Here is a 21,616-nt window from a genome sequence, read left to right on the forward strand (position 1 = left end):
TGCATCGCAATAACATTAAAAATAAAATCTAAACTTATATCAGACATGTGACAGTCTTGTGCTTGTGTACGGTGAGTAGTATTGATAAGCAGCGTTGAAAAAACCTGAATCACGAGACTACTTAAGCATAAGCAGTTAGAATAACAATAAAAATAAAAACTATCAAACATGTGACTGTTTTGTGATCATATCTAATACGTATAGTCAACTTCTGATTATGTAAGCGATGCTAAAACAGCTGTATCACATGACATAGTATTTGCTTCATGGCAGCGTTTGAAAGAACAAGCATTGGCAGAGATTGGTTATTTAACTTAGTCCTTAAGTGTGTTAAACTGACAATACAAAATCATATTAGTGACAGTCGTTAAGGCATAAACCCTTAACGCCGGCAAATTGTTGCAGTCCAACATGGCAAGTTTTGTGTAGAGCAGTATTCATAAGCGGTACTTTAGAAAAATAACAAAAACGGAATGCATACAGTGTGTCAACCGAACACGTATAAATAGCCATGATCGGGTACAATCTCCAGTTTTCACTTGCAAGTCGAACGTTGGTGAAAAAACATGAAGCTCTTGTTAGTTCTCTTGGCGTGCGTTGCCGTAAGTGTTAATTTCGAGATCTGTGCAATACTTTGAAATGAACTAGACTTCTATTGATCTGAAACTAGATATTTTGACTTGTTCTTTTTCAGGCTGCCAATGCTTACTCTTACAGCTACTGGTGTGGACACCAATTCTATGTCTACCCTTCAAGCTATTGTCTCCGTTACCGTGTTGCCTTCAACCCATATTGGTGCTCTCTCAGTTACTACTCCAAGGTTTTGAAGACCTACCCCGGTGAAAAATGCGGCGAAGCTGGATGGACAGGTGAAACATTGAACAAATTAAAACTAATACAAGTTGATCTAAAACCATATTGAAAATGAATGAAACCAAACGTTTTAAAATCAATGTTTAACTCGTTACAACCCAATGCAATCGGGAAAAAGTATTCAAAAACGCACCAATACTTTTGCCAGAAACTCCCGTCGCCACTTTGACCGGTCAGGTTTCTAGCGCTTTGAAAGCTGAACTCACCAAGATCACCGGTGATCTTAACGCTGCCAGGACCAAGTGGTACAACGAAGTTACCGGCGTCTACAACAACTTCATTGCTGAACATCAGAAGTACATCACCATCTACTACAACTGGCTGTAAGTTCAGAAAGGTTTGCCCTGCGTAAATACAGTGTTGTATTCATAACTTTCTCAAACACTTGATAAATCAACTTGTCGTTTTTGGCTTGTCACAGTAAAGTGAAGTTCCCCGCCGAAGCTGCCAAATACAACACTGAAATGCAAAAGAAGTGCGCCGAATACAAGAAGAAGCTCGATGATCAAAAGGCAACAGCCGATGCCGCCTACAGAAAGGCCATCACCGATAAGATCAGCAGCGTCGCTGAATACCACAAGAAGGTCGTCAAGGCGTAAGTGGGCTTTGCAATAAATAAACAAACTCATAAAGCACTGTAAACAAAGCTCTATACAAGCTACCGCGGTTTCACGATCGGATTATTTTGTTTAGTTTCTCTGACTGTTTGACCACTCGTGCCACCAAGCTTAGCGATTACAAGGACGCCTCTGCTAAAAAGATTCAGGAATACGTCCAGAAATTCGTCACTGCCAAGTTTGCCATCATTGAAAAGAACAAGGAAGCCTACAAGAAGGCTTTGGTTAAACTTTTCGGTAAGGTTAAAACATCAACTAGATGACATTTGATAATAAATCATAATCATGCTAAACTTACAATAAATTGGAATAACCATTGTTTCAAACGTATGAATTATTATAGTTTGTGTTTAAACAAACAGCTCATGATATGCTAAATGCTTATTCTGTCAAACGTTTTGTACAGCAATTGGTTTATGGATATTGGTACAAGCTATTTTTCACAGTAGGCTATAACGAATGATCATCATGACATTTTTTATAAGATATATACTTTTGTGATAATTTTAAAAATGTTTCCTCAAATCCATTGATATTCTCATCCAATAACACTTTAACATGTTCAGATGCCCAGCCCGCTGCTGTCGACCACGCCACCACCTATTACAGGGAACAAATGAAGATCAAGGTCTACGGTGAAAGCAGAAAATACCTCGACAATCTTGTCAAGTACTACGCCGCTCTTGTCAAGGCTTACACTTGCGCTTACAGCTGTTCCGTCGGTGGTTGTCTCGGTTTCTCCAAGCGCAGCTACTACAGTGGATGGTAAGAGAATCTTTTTAACAACGTTTGACTAATTTCATTAAACAAACATGATTTACCAAATAAAATTTGCATAAATATTTATTTAAGTTCCTTACTTAATGAAGTAACGCATCACATACTCGATACTTGAAGCACATTTGTAATTATAGCACCAGATTGGCTACTTTCAAGTCCGCTATTGGCTGCAAGTACTACGGTTTGGGTGCCTACAACTACAAGGTCCGTTGCGGAACCTACAAGAACTTGAAGACCTGCGACCTCGGTAGAAAACTGACTTGCTTACTCTGAAGAGTAGCATGATAATTGTTCAATATACTTTTGTTTATGGACGCACAAAACATATTTTACTTCAAGTATATTTTTGGAAACATAGATCTGTACCTGTAAATGATCACCCGGTCTTAACCACTTTTCAAAATGTTATCATTCTGTTCTTTATAAAGCCGCCGTCGCCAAGGGTAACATCGATCAAGTTGTCGCTGATTTGGAAAAGAAGAGGGATGACACCGTCACCGCCCGCACTACCGCTTTCAACACCTGGAAGAGCAAGCAACAAGGTTTGAACACCCAATACCTTGCCGCTTACAGGAAGATTGTCTGCGACAGGCACACCTGGTATATCAATTACCTCACCGCCAGAGCTAACTGCGAGTAAGTTATAATGGCATTTGCATCACCTTTTTAGATCGCACCGTCATCTACAGATAGAATGAAATATCTGTTTTTGATTTTGTGCAGCGGAGTCACCACATCTGCCGAACAAACTGAAATCAACCAAGAACGTAGCAGACTTGCCGCCGAAAAGACCAAGTTGTACAACGCATACAAGGCTAAGCTCGACAAGATCATCACTGACGCCCAAACCAGCTTCAACAAGAGAATGGCCGACTACAAGAAGGCTGTCGGTGACCTTATCACCAAGATTAGAGGTTACTTCAATGCTTGCACTACCAAGCGTACCAAGGCCATCAGCGATTACAAGAAAAAGCTCGAAGACAAACGTGACGCTTACAAAGTTGAACTTAACAAGAAGCTCGTTGCTGTAAGTTATTGCAGTGACTTATAATAAAAATATAAAGTAAGCCAGAGAAATTAAGTTTTAAAAACATCCTTGTTATTAATCAATTTCGTGCTCTTGGTTCTATAGTCCAGGACTGCCCACTTGGCCCATTTCCAGAAGATGCTTGATTGCTACCACGGTGAAGGCTCCACAGCTTCTGCTGTCACTCAGTTGAAATCCACTTACACAAACTACATCGTCGGTAAAACCAACACCATGGTCAGAAACTTCTGCACCGAATATCAAAAGAAGATCGACAACCTTGTCAACCATTACTCCTGCAGCTACAAATGCAGAGTCAGTGCCTGCTACAGTTTGCCCAGTTACCACTGCGGCAGCTACTACAGCTGGCACTTTTCCGCCCCCAAGGCTAGCTGCTACACCTTCAAGTACAGCCTTTATTGGTAAGTGTGCTCAACTTTCGGCAAAACCGATTTCCTTTTTATTTGGCACAAGACTAATGATTTCCTTTTTTGTTTACAGCAACAGGTTTTACTGTTAACTGACTACAAGAGAATAAAACCAACTTTCCATGAACATTTAGTGGAACAGTAGTTGTCATATAATGTACTAAAAATAAACTGAAACCGAAAAGCAATGTTTCTTGTGATATCGATTCATGACCGAACAGAATTGAAGCAGTTAGGGTCAGACAGATATCATAATTATTTTAAAAATTAAATCATTACCGAATAAAATAGGATATGAATCTACGCTTTGATCTATAGTATTTATTCAATGTTGTCTATATGCAGGGTTTCCAAAGTTTTCAGGCCATGGACCCCTATTTGTGAATCTGTTATTTCTCGGTCCCCAGTCTTATGTCGAATCAAATTTTTCTGCGCAACCGGTCAAACATAACAAAAATAAATAACACCGAATCATAATTACTGACAAACTAGTGAGACGGATGGTGTTGCATATACGATTGCCAACGCTTCGAAATTTTTTCAATTACGAATCACTGTGTCAATTAATTAATTATCTATGTCTGACTTTTTGTATTTTCTGTCATGTCGTCACGGACGCTAGTTTGGGAAACCCTGTTCTACAATCTACACTGCTTACATTCAGACTTTAAAGTGCTATTATAAAAACATTTATCCTGGCTAAAGAAATAACTAATTTATTTAACGTTTCAGATCAAGACATAATATGCAAAAAATAGATTTCACAAATAAACTATGTAATGAAAATCGAAAACCGTACACTTCTTTTACAAATTAGCTTTCTATCAGCTCTTAAACATTTCATACAAACTCTAGCCAAGTTTCACACAACACGATAGGAAACCTCAATAGACACTCACGTTGTGATTACAAAGAAAGGGCTGTTTTTCTTTGAAAACTATACCGTTCTTTAAGTTGAGTCACGGCGCTAACCAGAAAAGGATAAAACGCTGCTCTTCTCCAGTAAGTGGAGACTGTATCAGCGGGAACATTTACCCGAAGAAGTTGGCGGGCTTATTTTCCAGGCACGCCAATCGGACTTCCGTAAAGAATTTCTGCCCGAGTGAGATAATTGTAATATGTGTCGTCGTATGTCTTGCCAGGTGTGAATTGAGTTCTTTAAGGAGACCATCGCTTGATAAATCCCAACAAAAGATGATTGTAGCAAAGTAGAAAACGTTTTTGTAACTTCCATCATTCTTGAGAAGCTGAAGACAACAGACTGTTACTCCACCCACCGTGTTTGGCAATGCTGTTGCAGCTTTTTTTCGGGAGCTCTCTGGGCATTCCGACGCAATAATTTTCTGAACAACTGACATACCTTTGTTTGATTCTGCAAAAAAATGACAGTGGCTTTCATGACTGTGGAGCTGATGAATTGAACGAAAGTAGCATAAGTGTGGCACAGATTGAGATTATTATAGCACAATGTACACAGCACATGCTTTTGAACACCATTGTAATTCTCTGACAAAGCTGAAGCACTGTCGTATCCTTGGGCAACCTTAAAAAAAAACATCCACACCTGATTCTTTCAGAATTCGAAGAAACTGATCTGCTAAACCTGCGCCTGTGAGATCAAGTGCAAGAGAGAAACAAAAGAATCTTTCATACCTGCAAGAATCTTTTACGTATCGCAGACAAACAATCAGCTGCTCTTGTTTCGAAAAATCCGTTGTTTCATCGGCCATGAGAGTAAAAAATTTGGTGTTGCACACTTCTTCCACGAGGACCTTTCTCTGTGCGACTTCAATAGCATTGATAAGATCGTCTTGTGTACTAGGAGATATGTACGTCGAATTACGAGGAGCATGTTTTAGATTGTTTTTTGCAATATGGGGATGATGATACATCATCTCCGCATTGCATCATTCAATGGAGAAGAGCTCGAAAATTTCCCTCGTTGAACGCTATGTCAATAGATAGCTCACCACCATCCCTGTGTCTACGCAAAGTTAACCCAAGTTGTCCCAAGTGTTCAATTCCTTTGAAAATTCCTTTCAAGCACTCTCGATTCTTCGCTCGCTTCTCTGCAAAAGCACAGTCCAACTGCATAGCAGCGCTTCCAGTGTCGTTTCTCAATCGAAGTCCCTGTTCATTTTCCTCTCCCACACAGTGTGCATGGAAATCCGTTTGAAGGTGACTGGTTAAACAGCCATGCTTCCCTGTTAAGGGAGCATATTTCTGCAACGGAAACTTCGCAAGAAGACTCAGCTTGATACCTCGAACTGCCTTCAGTGCAAATATCACGCAATACTTGCAAAATAAGCCATTTTTCAAAAGAGAGAAAGCAAAAGATTCATTTGAACCAGAAATATGTTTCTTTCCGAGATACTTTTTTTCGCATTTTTTGTCGTCTTTGGGCACGTTGAAAGGCCAAACAAAGCTGTCAGAAGGACACCACACTTTGCCCAACAGTTCAAGACGCTTTCGGTCATCTAACAAAGAAGTGTCAATGGCATGTCCAATATCAAATTGCGACACTGCATCCGATAAACATGTGGCATATTTTTTACTATTTTTTCTGCTTCTTTGACGTTGAAAAATAAGATTCTATTCCTCGCTTCGACTTCACTGAACTGAAACTGAAACGTTGCTATCTGCACAAACTTCTAATAAATAAATGTATTCTTTACAAAGCTGAACCAATGGCCATTTGAAACAGTATTAAGAAAAATAATCATTGCTCACAACGGTTTTTATTTCAAAATTAAGGCTGTCTAAACTTTTCCTAAAATAAAAATTAGAATATACAGGTAAAGTAGCGTTCTAAGGGTTAACTAATGCCCCCGCCCCCCTAAATACGCTAGTGTGCACAGTGTACAATTTTCTTGAAGTGTCAGTTTTAACAATGTCAAGTTAAAATCGTTCACTATGAATATGGAAATCCACCAGGGGTGTGTGCTGTCACCTCTTTTCGTCATAGTTTACATGAATTGGAAAGTCAGGCATAACTTTTGTGATGATCGGTTTGTTCTGATTGGAGGCAGTAGAATCAGTCACATACTCCAGGAAAGACTTGCAAATCAAATTATGTTTGCCACAATAACCGACAAAAGAGCAACCGGTTGACCAAGAACCAAGTGGCATAATTACATCACTGACTTGGCCTGGTCACGACTAGATATCCCTTTAGCGTCTCTTTCGTCACGTCTGAACTGACGTGACGAACCGTAGACGTAGTAAATAATCTTGTTTTAGGAGCTCCAAGAGCTACTATTCCCACAACTCTCCTGTGAGAATGAATGAAAATTTTGCAACGAGAGAAAGAGAGAAAGTGAGCATATAAATAATCTATGACATGGCCGATGGTAACTGAACGCAGTTATGCAAAGCACAAGATACGAGTAAGCACAGCACACCATCCGTGTCTCGAATCTTTTCAATGCAATTAGCAAAGGTTATCGACGTATTCATAATAAATTTTTGTGAAATTTACTAAAAATATATGACCTAGGTGGTTTAAAGACATCTGGCCAACACAACGACAACAACGATTTAATGTCATGATGTGTTTATTTGCACAGGATAATATCTTTCGGTCAGGATTCATATAAATAGTTATCTCTATTTCGAGCTTAAGAGGTAATTTGTTAGTGCACTAGTTTTTTAATTAAAAAGAAAGCGACAACTGAGCAAAAATAAACAGACGTGTTTTTCGTGCTTATTATATTTTTCTTCCATAAATAGGTTAAATGTTCAATTGGAGCTTCAGTTCGGAAATTGTTACGCCATTGATTTAAACATTAAACGAGTTCATTACACATTTATAATTGTTTACAACACACTCGTAGTTTATAACACATTGATAACTGTTGAGAATTATCCGGATAGCATTGTACCACAATCTCATGATGATTATACACAGCGTTCTTTTAAAGGTTGACTTTGGCAACCGCTGAGAAGTTTCAATAGACCGCAGTTATGTTATCTAAGTATGTGAAAGGCATATACGGTAATTGGTATTTTTTTGCTATAGTTGCAGAGAAACATTTTTTGAGAGACCGTTGGAGAAATTCAACAAATCGTTTCGGTTCCTCAAAACGCCTTAAAAACACCGGTTATACAAAACGATTTTTATAAGTTTGTGGTGAGAAAATGTTTCTATAACTCTACAAAACAATCAATTTCACATATATACATCGGCAATTTAAATATTTTCGGCTGAAATGTTCCCTTATCCATGCTTGTTTTCTTTTTTAAAATAAATCGATAGCATTTTTATTAGTATTTTTAGTTTTTTTTATTCACTAGCTTTGGTAAAATTTTTAAACTTGACTTTTCGGAAACTGGTGTATACCATATGTACAAAATACATATATGAACCGGAATAATCCCAAACACGAAAAAGAACAAAGGAAAAATTTAGAATTAACTGAAAATAACTAACAATAATAAGGATTAATTTAACTGATGATGATTTGTTTTTTGTTGGTATTGGCTATTGGGGTAGAATATAACAGAAAGAATGCTACATGCATATAAAGATTAATTTTATTAGGTCTTTGGGGTTAAGGTGTACAAATAAAAAAAACATTTGCATTGTTGCCAATCTTTCAATCGACCTACCATTTCCTTATTTTAAAAAGTTATTGAATTGTTAAACAGTCCATTGCCAAAGTTAGATTAGTCAAAAATCCTATACTTTCGATTTCTATATTAATGTTGGTGATGTAGTTGCGAGAACAACAATCTAAGCAGGGAGACTCTTGGTAAAACATTGGTTTTGGGTAATAACGTTTTATTTTAAATGCAACTGTCTGACTATAATTGCAACTGCATTTAAGCGACGGTTTAAACTTTTTTTAAATTTTCCTTCTATCTAACTCGATCAGGTCCTAAATTCTTCGACAGGCAATTTATATCACAAACCAATTCTTTCATGAGTTTATTTTAGTTATATTTTATGACAACTACTGTTCCACTACATTTTCATGGAAAGTTGGTTTTATTCTCTTGTAGTCAGTTAACAGTAAAACCTGTTGCTGTAAACAAAAAAGGAAAGCATTAGTCTTGTGCCAACTAAAAAGCAAATCGGTTTTGCCGAAAGTTGAGCAAACTTACCAATAAAGGCTGTACTTGAAGGTGTAGCAGCTAGCCTTGGGGGCGGAAAAGTGCCAGCTGTAGTAGCTGCCGCAGTGGTAACTGGGCAAACTGTAGCAGGCACTGACTCTGCATTTGTAGCTGCAGGAGTAATGGTTGACAAGGTTGTCGATCTTCTTTTGATATTCGGTGCAGAAGTTTCTGACCATGGTGTTGGTTTTACCGACGATGTAGTTTGTGTAAGCGGATTTCAACTGAGTGACAGCAGAAGCTGTGGAGCCTTCACCGTGGTAACAATCAAGCATCTTCTGGAAATGGGCCAAGTGGGCAGTCCTGGACTATAGAACCAAGATTACGAAATTAATTAATAACAAGGATGTTTTTAAAGCTTAATTTCTCTGGCTTACTTTATATTTTTATTATAAGTCACTGCAATAACTTACAGCAACGAGCTTCTTGTTAAGTTCAACTTTGTAAGCGTCACGTTTGTCTTCGAGCTTTTTCTTGTAATCGCTGATGGCCTTGGTACGCTTGGTAGTGCAGGCATTGAAGTAACCTTTAATCTTGGTGATAAGGTCACCGACAGCTTTCTTGTAGTCGGCCATTCTCTTGTTGAAGCTGGTTTGGGCGTCAGTGATGATCTTGTCGAGCTTAGCCTTGTATGCGTTGTACAACTTGGTCTTTTCACCGGCAAGTCTGCTGCGTTCTTGGTTGATTTCAGTTTGTTCGGCAGATGTGGTGACTCCGCTGCACAAAATCAAAAAAAGATATTTCACTCCATCTGTAGATGAAGGTACGATCTAAAAAGGTGATGCAAATGCCATTATAACTTACTCGCAGTTAGCTCTGCTGGTGAGGTAATTGATGTACCAGGTGTGCCTGTCGCAGACAATCTTCCTGTAAGCGGCAAGGTATTGGGTGTTCAAACCTTGTTGCTTGCTCTTCCAGGTGTTGAAAGCGGTAGTGCGGGCGGTGACGGTGTCATCCCTCTTCTTTTCCAAATCAGCGACAACTTGATCGATGTTACCCTTGGCAACGGCGGCTTTATAAAGAATAGAATGATAACATTTTGAAAAGTGGTTAAGACCGGGTAATCATTTACAGGTACAGATTTATGTTTCCAAAAATATATTTGAAGGAAAATATGTTTTTGCGTCCATAAACAAAAGTATATTGAAAAATTATCATGCTTCTCTTCAGAGTAAGCAAGTCAGTTTTCTACCGAGGTCGCAGGTCTTCAAGTTCTTGTAGGTTCCGCAACGGACCTTGTAGTTGTAGGCACCCAAACCGTAGTACTTGCAGCCAATAGCGGACTTGAAAGTAGCCAATCTAGTGCTATAAATACAAATGTGCTTCAAGTATCGAGTATATGATGCGTTCATTCATTAACTAAGGAACTTAAATAAATACTTATAAAAATTTTATGTAGTAAATCATGTTTGTTTAATGAAATTAGTCAAACTTTTTTGAAAATATTTTCTTACCATCCACTGTAGTAGCTGCGCTTGGAGAAACCGAGGCAACCACCGACGGAACAGCTGTAAGCGCAAGTGTAAGCCTTGACAAGAGCGGCGTAGTACTTGGTAAGATTGTCGAGGTATTTTCTGCTTTCACCGTAGACCTTGATCTTCATTTGTTCCCTGTAATAGGTGGTGGCGTGGTCGACAGCAGCGGGCTGGGCATCTGAACATGTTAAAGTGTTATGTGATGATAATATCAATGGGTTTGAGGAAACATTTTTATAATTGTCACACAAAAGCATGTATCTTATAAAAAATGTCATCATGATCATTCGTTATAGCCTTATGTGAAAAATAGCTTGTACCAATATTAATACACCAATTGCTGTACAAAACGTTTGACAGAATAGGCTTTCAGCGTATCATGAGCTATTTGTTTAAACACAAACTGTAATAAATCATACGTTTGAAACAATGGTTATTCCAATTTATTGTAAGTTTAGCATGATTATGATTTGTTATCAAATGTCATCTAGTTGATGTTTTAACCTTACCGAAAAGTTTAACCAAAGCCTTCTTGTAGTTTTCCTTGTTCTTTTCAATGATGGCAAACTTGGCAGTGACGAATTTCTTGACGTATTCCTGAATCTTTTTAGCAGAGGCGTCCTTGTAATCGCTAAGCTTGGTGGCACGAGTGGTCAAACAGTCAGAGAAACTAAACAAAATAATCCGATCGTGAAACCGCGGTAGCTTGTATAGAGCTTTGTTTACAATGCTTTATGAGTTTGTTTATTTATTGCAAAGCCCACTTACGCCTTGACGACCTTCTTGTGGTATTCAGCGACGCTGCTGATCTTATCGGTAATGGCCTTTCTGTAGGCGGCATCGGCTGTTGCCTTTTGATCATCGAGCTTCTTCTTGTATTCGGCGCACTTCTTTTGCATTTCAGTGTTGTATTTGGCAGCTTCGGCGGGGAACTTCACTTTACTGTGACAAGCCAAAAACGACAAGTTGATTTATCAAGTGTTTGAGAAAGTTATGAATACAACACTGTATTTACGCAGGGCAAACCTTTCTGAACTTACAGCCAGTTGTAGTAGATGGTGATGTACTTCTGGTGTTCAGCAATGAAGTTGTTGTAGACGCCGGTAACTTCGTTGTACCACTTGGTTCTGGCAGCGTTAAGATCACCGGTGATCTTGGTGAGTTCAGCTTTCAAAGCGCTAGAAACCTGACCGGTCAAAGTGGCGACGGGAGTTTCTGGCAAAAGTATTGGTGCGTTTTTGAATACTTTTTCCCGATTGCATTGGGTTGTAACGAGTTAAACATTGATTTTAAAACGTTTGGTTTCATTCATTTTCAATATGGTTTTAGATCAACTTGTATTATTTTTAATTTGTTCAATGTTTCACCTGTCCATCCAGCTTCGCCGCATTTTTCACCGGGGTAGGTCTTCAAAACCTTGGAGTAGTAACTGAGGGAGCACCAATATGGGTTGAAGGCAACACGGTAACGGAGACAATAGCTTGAAGGGTAGACATAGAAATGCTGTCCACACCAGTAGCTGTAAGAGTAAGCATTGGCAGCCTGAAAAAGAACAAGTCAAAATATCTAGTTTCAGATCAATAAAAATCTAGTTCATTTGGAAGTATTGCACAAATCTCGAAATTAACACTTACGGCAACGCACGCCAAGAGAACTAACAAGAGCTTCATGTTTTTTTTCACCAACGTTCGACTCTGCAAGTGAAAACTGGAGTTTGTACTGGATCATGGCTATTTATACGTATTCGGTTGGTACACTGTATGTTTTCCGTCTCTATTCTTCTTACCAAAGTACCACTTATGCATTCTAGTGCAGTGCATGGATCAACATAAGCATTGTGAGTGTTATGAGTTTTTGCCTTAACGACTGTTTCTATTATGATTTTGTGATTAGCATAAGACCCTTAAGGACTCAACTTAGCAGTCCATCTCTGCCAATGTTTGCAGTGTTAACGGTGACGAAAAGAAAACATTTATCATAAATTAGTCATGTGATCTTTTGTTTTGATCGGAAATCTTTTTTGCACTTCGAGTAATATTTTTCACGTAATGATGGTTTTTTTGTAATTTTTGACTTTGAAATTTCATTTGTTCCTGATTAAGTTTGATTAAAATTAAGGCAAAATTACAGTCTTCTCAAACATTTTTGAGCAAATATACAAGTAAATGTGCTGCTCATCTTAAGGATATTAAACTTATTTTTATTCGAAATGTGAGAGGTACACGCGGTAACTGTTATTTTTTTGTTTTTGTATAATAAAACACAATAAAGTATAAGTTACCAAATCGATTTTGATGAAAAACCGGTTATTAGAAGAGATTGTGCTGTCAATAAATTTCGCAGCCTTTCCATGGGTTTAAAATAATTCCTGTTGTATAGTATTACAATATTCGCCTCACGTAATAAGCGAATTGATAAGGATAAAGTGAAATGTAAAAAAATTTGATGAAAATCTTTGAGTAGCTCAACTCACGGTCAAGGTTTTAACATTTTAACTTTGATTTCCTAATAATCGTGTCTGTTTTGCAAGAGATCATAGTTGAAAATCACAAATGACGATTGTTGCCAAAGATATATTTAAACATTGGCTACCTTGCAAATGAACATACGTTTCATTGTGCATATATTATTTTAAAGAATCTTGTATAGCTCTTGGCTTGTAGTCGATATGTAACAAAATGTTTGGTGAGATTTTGTTTGCCCTTTAACAGGTAAATTTCCCAAGGTTTACGTTTTATAAATATAGCTTAGATATTTTTGTTCAACAAAAACCGTTATTATTTACTTTAATTGCAGTTTTAATATGACCATGTAAACTACATTGTTTACCCATCATGGCGTGTCACTGTAAGACTGCTACCGTGCAGTATTTTCGGTAAATTAAAAACAGATTTTATACCAAAGAAAATACATGAGGTTAAATTCGACAAGAAAAACTTTCAAATGAAGCAGAAAGTTTTGTTTTGAACTCAAAGCCTTGATGCTGTTACAAAAGAGAATTGTAAAGAAATACATTTCAATTTTTTCGTAAGTTTTCTCGGAGCATTTTGATTGACGACCTAATACAGATGACACTGTGAACTCTATTCTTTACAATATGTAAAACTTGGACAGACTCGGGCTATGTTTTCGCACTTTACACAGCTTGTCAGTCCTGGTCAATCATCTCATGCAATTTACAACATGACAAAATTGGCTTTTATATAAAGGTTCAAGGTTCATTTTGATTAGTTATCAAAACGTTAGACCACTTTTGAGTAGGCTATATACTTGTCTTAATTCAGACAAGCATAATAAATGAAACGTAAAACTCTAGCATTCCCAATTAAAAGTAAATAAAATTTGTTTTATAGTGAAATATAAGAAAGTCCTTCGAAGAATCTACGGTAAATACATCAAAGCGTTCACTTGCAGAAAGCAGCTTTGATGGCCGAAGTCCGATGAATATACAACGTGACGGCTAAATAAACATCATTAACAATTGTTACTGTATCCCGCTCTTGTGACGTTGTTATTATAATGACGCTTATTTAACTGATTACCCCGTGAATTAAAAACGTAATCACAAGACCAAATGTGATCACGAGACTACCGCTATACACGTTTGTTGATGTTAAATTTTGTATTACTTCCTCGAACTAGTAAGTCAGAATGACTATGGTATCCTTATTTTAATTTTTAAACGTCTAGCTGAGTCTTTAGCGACCTGAAACCATCTTTGTCTGCTTATATCTCAATAAACTCGGGGAAATTTACTCGAAACTCATTCAGTATTTTCCTATTATAGTTTTGTTTCAAATTTGCACTGTCTTCAACAAACGTTGTGCAAAATGTTATGTTTTTGACACAAAAGTTATATCTATAGCGACCTAATGAAGTTTGATTGTTTTTTATTTGTTGTTTTAATTATAGGCTTCACTGTTCTACTGGAAAAAAATCGAACGGTTGAAGCTTTTTTCACAGTTTCTTGTTAACTTAACTGAAAATTTATAACGTAATATTCTAAATCTATCCTATATCTTCCTTCTAATTTAAATTTAACTTGAAACGGGCTCAACGAAATTAACTTTTTGTATACAATTTTTCTAACCTAACCGCCTATCTTTAAACATAACATTACATAAACAGTCTTTATTAGTCTTGTGCGAGGGTTTAATCATGAATTCTTAGGCATGGTTTAGTGTTCATTCAACGGTTGACTGTATTACAACATAAAATGGTTACTGTTAAATTTTGTCGGTAAAAGCTTTTATCTTCAAGTCATGCTGATTACTTGTATCTTAGCTACACTAACAAATAGCATTGTCTTAGAGCACCTGAGCCATTTCAAATGCATCTGCGTCAATATCAGCAATAATGAAGGATTTTTAAAAACTGGGTTGCTATAGGCACCCAGTCTGTTAATAGTGTCACGCAAAGCAGTTAATGGCCGTTCAATAGTTAAAATCCATATCTCTTCTTCATGAAATGTATTCTTTATGCGTTTGGCATACTGTGTTTGTAACTCTGATGTGTTTGTTTGATTTAACCAGAAAATAAAAAAATATATTTGCAAAGGTAAACACCAGCTGGTAATAATTGTAATGCAACTGCGTGCATTTACTTTAGGTTCTCTTTGTAGCTGATATTCGTCAGGGGCTGTGCCAATATTAGACTAAGGTTATCTTTGCACAATGCATGTAGGCTTATTTAAATTTTGTTTCAAATGTAAGGCTTAAAAGTAAAAAAAATATTAAATCTTGTTAAAACAACTGCTTGTTAACAAGTTGGCATAACCTGAACTTTTTGAACCTCACTTACTTAAAGCGGCTTCAAAAATTAAACCACTTCACTGGACTTGCAAAGTGTATTTTGTCAAACCTTTCAGTTAAAGAGCTGGTTGTTTTTACAGCGTTTTAGCACTCGAGAAGTTTGCTAGTTTAAGCTTAGTTTTCCGGGGGCAGGTGATTTTAGAGGAAGAAAAAGGCAAGACAAGAGTTGGGTCGCAACAAATCAGAATCTTTTAACATCATTGTCAAATGTTAAGGCATTCAAGTCTTCACCTGTCTCAAGCATTGAGTTATGACTAGGGCCCGCAAAAGTCAATAAAGTCAAAATTTTTTAAGGACCTCGTCTGACCACGAATCAAAGAATAAAGTTGTTTTCAGCACCTAGGGGATTGTTTCTAAGAAGTTTATAGGTCAAAATAAAGTCAAAATTTATAATAAAGTCAAAATTTTCAATAAAGTCAAAATTTGTCAAATTATGGCTTTTTACAAAGTTTTTGTGTTTCTTGAGAGTAATTTTTGTAAAAATCCTCGTGGAAGCATTGTAAATCAGGAACTGCGACACAATTAAACCATATTAACCCATAAAAGCAGGAAATAAGTCACAATGCCCACTTGGATCAGCAGTAACTTTTATTTCAAAAAGCTATTGAGAAAAGACAGAAATTTCAAGCCTGAAAATGTTAAAAATTACATGATGCTGTATTACAATAAATAAGTTGAAACACTTTTCTGTAGTGATTTCTTTAAGGCCGCGTGAAGGGGGTTACATTACTTCTTCCCTGTTTAATTTGCTGTTTATTAGAATTTACCATGCGGAGAAAATCGAGGCAAAGTGCCCTTTTCACAAGGACAAAATAACACAAGCTACCTAAATCTATCGCCAAAAAACACGACGCACTTTTTATAATCCATAAAACACCTTGACTTTTCGACAAAATATTACGTTTGGGTCTGAAATCGACAAAATATTATGTTTGGGTAACTGGAGGAAGAACTGTGGCCTCTACAAATAAGCAATTTCGTTAGGTCAAAATAAAGTCAAAATTTGATAAAAATAAAGTCTTTTAGGTCAAAATAAAAATGGCCCTAGTTATGACTCATTAAAATATTGAAATTATTGAACATAACTTGATTTTTATCAAGGATATGTTTTAATGCGATAACAGATTACGGTTTACAGAAGATCAGGCAACGGTTTGATTTTAATTTATTTAAAGTTTAAGAAACAGAAATTTAAGGAGATTGTTTAATATAGAAACCAAACTGCTTATCATACAAATTTATAACTTATAATTGTTAAAATAATCTAAAACCGTCACGTGGTTTAATTAGGAAGATATTTAGCAAACTTGTAACTTGCATTCAAATACCTTTTAAAAGCAAGACACCATGCAGATATAAGCTTAACTAACGTATATACAATATTTGTCATACAGGGTTTGTCGTTGTGGATGGAGAAAATGTAATACAGAATGTTCAATACTTCACACGTGGGTATAGTCAGGTAAAGATGTTTGTATATATCTGTGGTATAGAACTCGCGGCAATTGGCTTTTCAATATTGCAATAAAAAGCTTGAAAATGTTTAATTACCTAAATAAAATCGCTCGATTGATGTTACGTTTTTGTTACTTTTAGCGTTGAAACACGAGCGCTTTGAACTGTGTGGGTCAACTTTGTTTTATAGAGAGATGAGACAGATTTAATCGTAAATAGAAAGTTTTTTAGGTTTCCAGAATTTTTAAGATTAAAAGAGAGTTATAGATTTTAAAATATCTAAAATTAAAATAATTAAGTGCCCAAATGGAAACTATTGTATAAAGACAAATTATTTATTGACAAACTTAGGGTAGCATAGTATGTCAAAATTTTATTATTACACCATTTTGCTTTCCAAGGAAAAACTTCACCACAAAATGCAAATATTCGTCCTATAATATACAACACAATCGCAGTGCTGTTTACTCAAACGTATTCGTAAAGGTTTTACCTATTTTGGGAAAGATGTATATTTGCTATATATTCAACCATACGGCATTTTTCCCTTTTCAGTCGCGTGTTGTTGTTAGTACAGTATGTTTTTATTAACATTTTCAAATCCAACGAAAACCACAAACCCACACAAGTTACATATACGTCACATAAGTCAAACGTTGCTTCTATAATACTTCATTTACGCCGCTTTTGAAAAACAATTTTCCATTCACTGTATGCTACAATTTCATAACATCACCTGTCGTACATGAAATTGGTTGGCCAGGCTTCTACTGCTGGTTGACTGGAATTTCGCAGACTCCATAGAGGTTAGCATAGCATGAGTAATCGTTCGTCTTGTAAAGGCGTGAGCTGTCTACTTCACCACAGTACTCATTGTAGCTATGGAAATTGTTGGGTTCGTTGGCGGCCCAATGCTCGTTGCCATGACTTTGGTCCAACCAAGTCCATCGTCTGTTGTGTTGAGGATCAGAAAGCCCGATCCAGTACCATCTTCCCTGTGGAATGCTGCTGAAGATTTTTCTGTTAAAAAAAGGACATTAGTTAGGACTTTAACCGTCGATGATAAACAAATGTGTTAGTTTAGACGAAACACAAAAGACAGCTTGGAACTTTTTTGAAAGATTAATTGAACAACTTGAGTACACAACAAATTTGCACTAAAACTTACTTTCTTGCTTCAAAGTCTTTGGCTCCGGCCACTACCAGATCTCCGCCTAGCTGTTGGCAGGCTCTGCGACTAGCTGACCAGCTTTGTGTCGTTGCTGTCACTTGATAACGATATTCCCTACTTGGCTGCGCATTGTTGTTGTTGTTGTTGGCGTTTGACGCTGCGTCACATCTCTCTATGATGTAAAGAGGAGGACAGCGTGGAACTCCTTCCACGTTTACCCACAAAATCAAACCCAAAATCAGAGTTTGGTGAAACATAATTATTGCAAATTAAGCACACTACCTAAATTTTACAGTTTAAAAAGATCTCTTTATTTGCTGAAGGCCAAAATAAACTTGTGTTGCAAATTACCACGATAAGCGCGGTTACTGAGCTGTGCTTGTTTTTAAGGCTTTGCAATTTCAACTAACTGAGTAATTCATACAGTACGAATATATATATAGGTTAGTAACAAATTAAGTTGTTTGAAGTTGTTAAACTGGTCCTATACTGGTATAGGGCAGTAAAACAAGTAAGAAATGAAAACTATGCCAGAAACTTCTTATCAAAACATTCATAAATCACTTTGATAACGGAAAGATTCACTCTGAGCTGAAGACAAATCGTATAAAAGTAAGACAAATATTTTTCTATTTAACGAAAACATCTGTCTCTTTCGATTGAGATAAATCTGTTCATTACTGCTGTAGGGAATGACGTCAAGTTGTTATACTTATAAATGGCAACTGCTAGGTAATTTTAAAGGCTATCTTTCTGTTTTGCTGGAACCAAAAGTTAGTATAAATATATTATGATATCGTCATCATAATGGTTTCAAGTATTAGTAATAATATGACACCTGTCCATTTGCACCCTGCAAAACTCAATACACTTCATTCATAAATTTCTAAGTTCAATTAAAGTAACCAATAGTACAGTTAGTGTAAAGTCATTATGAAATAGAAAGGCGGTAAATTAAATATAGAGAACGTTATAAGTACAAGTTGATTGTACGTAATTACAGTAATATTAAAGTTGACTTAAATAAAAAATATTTAATAAATAAAGTTTAACCTATGTAATACGTTATAACTTTTAATTTTATACCTAAAAGGATCCAAAGAGAGGATTTAGGATAAACAATGTATTCTGATGAAATAGGACAATCTTTCACATGTTTTTGTTTTACTCGTAAAAGTAGTATTGCAGCACAGGTTGCCTATAAATAAGTACTCAATATTTTATACTCTAACCTTTGAAATAAGCGTTTCCACAAGTTTATAGTGATATATGTCTCCTTTTACAAGTCTATCCATGATAAGAAGAACTGTCGGTTCTCTTGATAAAGACAAATGCTTTTTAACGGAAACTCATACCAAAGAAACATCTATTGAACACAGCAGAAAATAACGTTGGTTTTACCATGTTTTTCTAACTGCTTGGCGTTGGAAAGGTTTTTTTGGCGGTTATCAATGAACAAACAATAAAAACGTGCTTTGAAGTGCCAATAGGCTAATATTTTATTTATCTTCACTTAAAGGTTGTTTGACAATCACTCACAAGTTTGAAGTTTTAAACATAATAATGACTATGTACACTTCACTGGTTGTTTTAAGCATATTTAAAAACAACTTTAATTCACTTAAATATAATTCATTGCATACTTTTAACAATGTATTAAAGAAAATCAACATAAATTCAAGTATAACCACGAAATAATTGTTGCTTACAGTATTTTTAGTTTTAGTTCCAAAACAAAAAGTAAGCTCACTGATGCTTTAGCCGACGGTCTAGCCACTTATTCGTTTAAGCAATACTATTTTTTATTGAAAATAAATTATTTTTGGTTTTAGCTTTTATGTTAAGCAACAAATGATTGCTAATTGCCAAGCAAGTATAAGCACCATTATTTCACAGCCAGTCGCCACTATGCCTTCTGATGGTCGGTAAGTAACTTTCAAGTGTAAAAATTTACTATTTAGTGTGAATAGAAATATAAGTTGTTAGCATTCACTTGCTTGATGTATATTCATGAAGGAACAAACAAAAAAGTGTCATTATTTTGACCAACATATTTGCGAAACATTTGATTGCTGCAACTGCAATTACTCTGCAGCGAACCTTGCTTCTGGGTTAATTATTGATATTGATAGCTTGCTTAGCTTTTCATACACTCCCCTTCGCAACACGCATAAACGAGCTTTTACTGCAGGCTAATTTTGATTAATCTGCTTTTTCCAACCAATAAATATTTCTTGAAAATTACTGCAGAGAAAAGAAAGGGCTTGAAAAGGAATTTTGTTGTTGCTGAAAGATTGTTGGAAAACACCTACTTTTGCCTACTGTACGTCGATAATGAATTGAGTCGCCGAATATAATTTAGCTTAAACTGCCTTTTTCCCGACCGCAGCAAGCGAAAAATTTTGTTATATGTTTTTGTTTATGTTTGTACGTATTTTATTTTCATTTGAACGTCTCCCGACTAAGATGTCTTTAAAATAATATTTGCAAATATTACCTTACACTGTAAAAGAGCACACTGAAAAAATTTTCCTTCGATTACAAACTAAGCTAATTACTTATCAGCTTTAAACCTTTCATTTCTAATACTGTAAATTGCCGGAGCAAGGTTACGGAGTGTTTGAAATGCTGAAATAAGTTTGCCGATAGGAAAACCTTTATAAATGCATAAAAATGCAAAGAGATGCTAGATTTTCGACATAAACCTTATAGTCCGTATAGCGTCCATGTAACGAACTTGCGGGATGCTCACGTTTCATTAGTTACTATGTTGTGTGTCTTTCTTTCATCTCTTTGTTTGGAATTTTCGGAAGATATATAAACGTTCTGCGTGTATTTTTCAGGGGTTAGTCGGTGTCTGACTGTGGGGAAATAAATGTGGCTTCATAACGATCGGTTAGTGACATTCGTCTGGCAACGCCACACTGTATATAGTTACTAATAGTCATGGGTGTCACGGTTCGCTGTAAACGTGAAATTGAACCTGGTTTCATGACCGAGAGACTTCTCGCTGCACACGCACGTACGTCAAATGAACGGCAGTATTCGTCATTACTCTTGAAGCTGTTTCTATTGATATTGATCGATGTTGATCCTGCAAACATGAAAAATATCTTTGCTGTCATCTAGAGGCAACACAAGTCAGTTTATTTACCTTTTTTTTTATTTAATTCGAATCCAGAGCTGTAAGACGATAGGTCTTTGACATGCCATATGGTGGTTTGAAATAACAAATGATATTTCAAATTTTAGGTATATAACCTTTAATCGTAACGTTTCATATTGGTTGTAACGTGTAACAATTTGTTTGACAATTTGATTTGGTTCATCACAATATGAAACGTTGCGAAAATAATTACTGAAAAATTAATTCCCTATCGGTAGGTTTTAAACGTCATAAATCGGGGAAGTAAGATGACACGCTTTTCGTTCTTGTTAAATTTAGTTAAAAAGCATAGTACACTTATAGAAGAACCAACGGGAGTAATACCAACGACGCAGGCGACATACAGGCAACAACATTTTGTACTTTTCAATTTATAATATACAAAAAAAATAATTGCTTTTGCGAGTGCTGAACTTCACGCTTTATAGGATAAAAACTACGGGGTCATATTTATAGTATTTTTGAAACGTAAGTTTTCCATGTCGCAAGCCAGCTTGTTCTTGAGGGAGTTTGGGTCAACGATTAGGTCTAAGCGTGCGAAAGGTATTCAGATCGGATATTATCAGGCCCTTGAGCTTTTCCAAGCTTTTGTTGGTTGAATGCAGCGGTGAGTTCTGCAGCAGAGAAGGAGGTGGATAATTCTCCGTCAGCTCTTCCCGCTCTCCAGGGAGATCAACATTCATTCTTTGATTGACGTGGCG

General features: G+C 36.3%; 3 protein-coding genes across 3 annotated transcripts; 1 reads left to right on the forward strand and 2 right to left on the reverse strand.

Moving 5' to 3' along the window:
- Nucleotides 1-444: 444 nt before the first annotated feature.
- LOC143452701 (uncharacterized) lies at nucleotides 445-3,913 on the forward strand. Its single transcript, XM_076953753.1, has 11 exons — nucleotides 445-602; nucleotides 695-869; nucleotides 1,022-1,196; nucleotides 1,295-1,468; nucleotides 1,567-1,727; nucleotides 2,057-2,255; nucleotides 2,405-2,517; nucleotides 2,699-2,906; nucleotides 2,994-3,297; nucleotides 3,403-3,719; nucleotides 3,799-3,913. The coding sequence occupies exons 1-11, from the start codon at nucleotides 567-569 to the stop codon at nucleotides 3,815-3,817; spliced, it is 1,881 nt and encodes a 626-aa protein (XP_076809868.1). The 5' UTR covers nucleotides 445-566; the 3' UTR covers nucleotides 3,818-3,913.
- A 4,726-nt stretch (nucleotides 3,914-8,639) lies between these two features.
- On the reverse strand, nucleotides 8,640-12,082 carry LOC143452700 (uncharacterized). Its single transcript, XM_076953752.1, has 11 exons — nucleotides 11,947-12,082; nucleotides 11,680-11,854; nucleotides 11,353-11,527; nucleotides 11,081-11,254; nucleotides 10,822-10,982; nucleotides 10,292-10,490; nucleotides 10,030-10,142; nucleotides 9,642-9,849; nucleotides 9,251-9,554; nucleotides 8,829-9,145; nucleotides 8,640-8,749 (listed from the first exon to the last, which is right to left on the reverse strand). The coding sequence occupies exons 1-11, from the start codon at nucleotides 11,980-11,982 to the stop codon at nucleotides 8,731-8,733; spliced, it is 1,881 nt and encodes a 626-aa protein (XP_076809867.1). The 5' UTR covers nucleotides 11,983-12,082; the 3' UTR covers nucleotides 8,640-8,730.
- A 5,058-nt stretch (nucleotides 12,083-17,140) lies between these two features.
- LOC143452703 (C-type lectin domain family 4 member C-like) lies at nucleotides 17,141-18,142 on the reverse strand. Its single transcript, XM_076953755.1, has 2 exons — nucleotides 17,747-18,142; nucleotides 17,141-17,598 (listed from the first exon to the last, which is right to left on the reverse strand). Exons 1-2 carry the CDS (start codon nucleotides 18,004-18,006, stop codon nucleotides 17,346-17,348), a joined length of 513 nt encoding a protein of 170 aa, XP_076809870.1. The 5' UTR covers nucleotides 18,007-18,142; the 3' UTR covers nucleotides 17,141-17,345.
- Nucleotides 18,143-21,616: the final 3,474 nt, after the last annotated feature.

This window comes from Clavelina lepadiformis, chromosome 4 (genome assembly GCF_947623445.1).
Source record: "Clavelina lepadiformis chromosome 4, kaClaLepa1.1, whole genome shotgun sequence".
NCBI classification, from domain to species: domain Eukaryota; kingdom Metazoa; phylum Chordata; class Ascidiacea; order Aplousobranchia; family Clavelinidae; genus Clavelina; species Clavelina lepadiformis.